Source organism: Herpailurus yagouaroundi, unplaced genomic scaffold, assembly GCF_014898765.1.
Source record: "Herpailurus yagouaroundi ecotype Mexico unplaced genomic scaffold, PumYag 220, whole genome shotgun sequence".
Taxonomy (NCBI): Eukaryota; Metazoa; Chordata; class Mammalia; order Carnivora; family Felidae; genus Herpailurus; species Herpailurus yagouaroundi.
The window spans coordinates 7,123,992-7,126,841 of record NW_024412451.1 but is presented as its reverse complement, the minus strand read 5'-3'; the positions used below and the strand labels follow the sequence as shown (position 1 = coordinate 7,126,841).

General features: G+C 41.6%; 1 protein-coding gene across 7 annotated transcripts in view; it reads left to right on the top strand.

Moving 5' to 3' along the window:
- Positions 1 to 2,850, top strand: part of ZNF577 (zinc finger protein 577) — a 51,863-nt gene that overhangs the window by 8,857 nt on the left and 40,156 nt on the right. For all 7 annotated transcript variants that reach the window (XM_040458065.1, XM_040458066.1, XM_040458064.1 and 4 more), the window contains exon 2: positions 489 to 690. In XM_040458065.1, coding sequence (XP_040313999.1) covers positions 676 to 690 — 15 coding nt within the window. In that variant the 5' untranslated portion in view covers positions 489 to 675. The remainder of the gene's footprint in view (positions 1 to 488; positions 691 to 2,850) is intronic.

The following is a 2,850-nucleotide window of genomic DNA, read 5'->3' as shown; positions in this document are numbered from 1 at the left end:
AAAAAAAAATGGAGATAATGCTTACCTTATAGAGTAGTACTGAGGATTAAATAAGACGATGGTCATGATTTGTATAGTACCTTGGTCTTCAAATGGGATAATTGCTCCAGTGCAATAAACAAAAATTTTAGGGATGTGTAGGCACAGGTGGGTTTAAGGCAGTTTCCAAAGCCACCACTTATATACATTATCTTTCCTAAAATTGATCTGTGTGAGAAATTGACAGCAGGCAAGACCATGAGCCGTGTTCTTCTCCCATTTCTTTCATATCCGTTCTTGTCCACCTTTGCCCCCCCCCCAAAAAAAAGGCATTCCTCTCACCCATTCCGTATCTCCCCATGGAGCCTGGCCTCATGATGTAAAAGCTTCCTGGGTGTTAAAGAGACAGAGGAAATGTTGGGGCCTGTTGTTAGAATCCACACAGCCGTAGAGAGCTGTGGTCCCAGGTAAATGTCCTCTTGCCATTGAATTTGCTCTTGAATCCACAGGTTCTAGTCCAGGGGAACAAGGCATTATTGGTCCTAGAAGAAGGAGGAGGTTCCAGGCCTGGGAGATCATCATTTCTGGCAGCAGCCTGACCTGAGATACCTTGACCGTATCTTCTGGGCAGGCCCAGAGCAGACAGAACACAGAGCATATCCTGGAGTTTCTAGCCCTTTTTAAGAACAGGAGAAAATGACCAAGGCCCAGGTGAGGTTTGTTGTACCTTTCTGTCCTTTGTTTCCCAGTGGATTTGTGGAAGCTTCTAACAGACAGTCTGATAAAATGAGACAGTATATGTTGATAAAAGTCAGGATCTGTTGGAAAATAAGTTTGGGTTATAATCTTCAAATCTGGGTAAATTAGGAAGCAAGGGATATATATAGGTCCTAGGGTCCATACAAAGTCCTTAAGGATAGGAGCTAAATGGCTGTATAAGGCCTTGTGGGCTGCCTTAGCTTTGAATTTGTGTCTCCTCCTCTTGGCAGCTGTGGTACTAAGAAAAACACGAAATATTACATGATTTGCAGTGTCCGTGAGGAGAAAGCAAACCATTTCTTCAGGGAAAGTAATCTCATTGCTCAGAGAGTCTAAGAAATTTCTTTCCTAGCTCTCCAGAGAGATTTTGTGAGTGTCCTAGATATCAACCATGTAATAAAGGCATAGGATGCTTCCTTTGGCTTTTTCTCATCGTGTTCCTCAGCGTAAGCTCAGGGGGTAATGCCAGAGCAGAACTGGATTGGACAGAATTCTTCAAAAGCAGCGCACCTTGACAGTAGAACCTTCCAGCAGTCCACGCTTTACCCAGGAATAAAGCCTGGATTATTTAATAGAATGAATGGGCTGCTTGACCTTTGAGCCATTCTCCACGAAGAATTCTGCCATTTGGCGGAAGACAGCTAAAAGTTCCATTCTTTGATAACAGCTTGGAATACAGATAGTGACAATGCTCCCTGTACACCTTTTTGTTTGTTTGTTTTCTAGGGAGAGAAAAAGAGAGAGAGGATGCACCTGCACGCATGTTACGTGTGAGAGGAGCAGAGAGAGAAGGGGAGACAGGATCCAAAGTGGGCTTTGTGCTGACAGCACGGCCCCTCCTTTATACCTTCTTTTTTAACTTTTTAAATTTTTTAATGTTTATTTAATTTTGAGAGAGAGAAAGAGAGAGAGAGTAGGGGAGGAGCAGAGAGCTAGGGAGACACAGAATCCAAAGCAGGCTCCAGGCTCTGAGCTGTCAGCACAGAGCCCGATGTGGGGCTCGAACCCACAGACTGTGAGATCATGACCTGAGCCGAAATCGGACACTTAAGCAACTGAGCCACCCAGGCGCCCCTATACCTTCTTAACCACAGGTTCAGAAAAAGAAGTCAGAGTCAACTATTCTTAGTTTGGCCTTTGTATTTTTATTTTATTTATTTTAATTTTTTTTAATGTTTATTTATTTTTGAGAGAGAGAGAGACAGACAGAGCACGAGTAGGGGAGGAGCTGAGAGAGAGAGGGAGACTTAGAATCTGAAGCAGCCTCCAGGCTCTGAGGTGTCAGCAAAGAACCCGACACGGGGCTCGAACTCATGAACAGGTGCCCCTGGCCTTTGTATTTTTAAATACTTAATGGTGCATGGCTATATTTAAATGTGAAAAAGTCAAGCAAAAAGAAGTATTTGCACTAAAAGAGAATATCCCCTTTTACCTTTTCCTGCCCAACCCCCAAACCAAGGAGTAACAGATGTTAATAGTTTGGGTCTCTGACTAATCTCTGTATAATTGACATGTGGTAGAATATATTTATACACATTTCTATATGTATACGTATGTGTATATGGTAAGATTTTTTAGGGGCGCCTGGGTGGCTCAGTCAGTTAAGCATCCGACTCAGCTCAGGTCATGATTTCATGGTTTGTGAGTTTGAGCCCTGCATCCGGCCTGCTGCTGTCAGCTCAGAGCCCACTTCAGAGCTTTTCCCTCTCTGTCTACCCTCTCCCACTCGCAGTCTTTTTCTGTCTCTCTCAAAAATAAATAAATCAAAAAAAAATCTTAAATCTATAAAGATTTTTGGTCTTTAATCTATAAAGATATGTCTGGAATACATATATACTAGTTGGGGACTTGATTTTTTTTTTTTTTTCATGTAAGAGAATGCCTTGAAGATCATTGATACCAATGTTTATATCTACCAAATTGATTTTAACATTTGCATGGTATATTACAGCATGGAGGTGCTGTAATACATTCTTGCCTGCTTTTGATGGGTGTTTAGATGATGGATAGTTTTTCACTTATAAACAAAGAATGAACATTTCCTTCTGCACATTGTTTTGTCTCTGAAAATATTTTTTTTCGAATATTATTTTGATGCTCTTTTAGCCTACA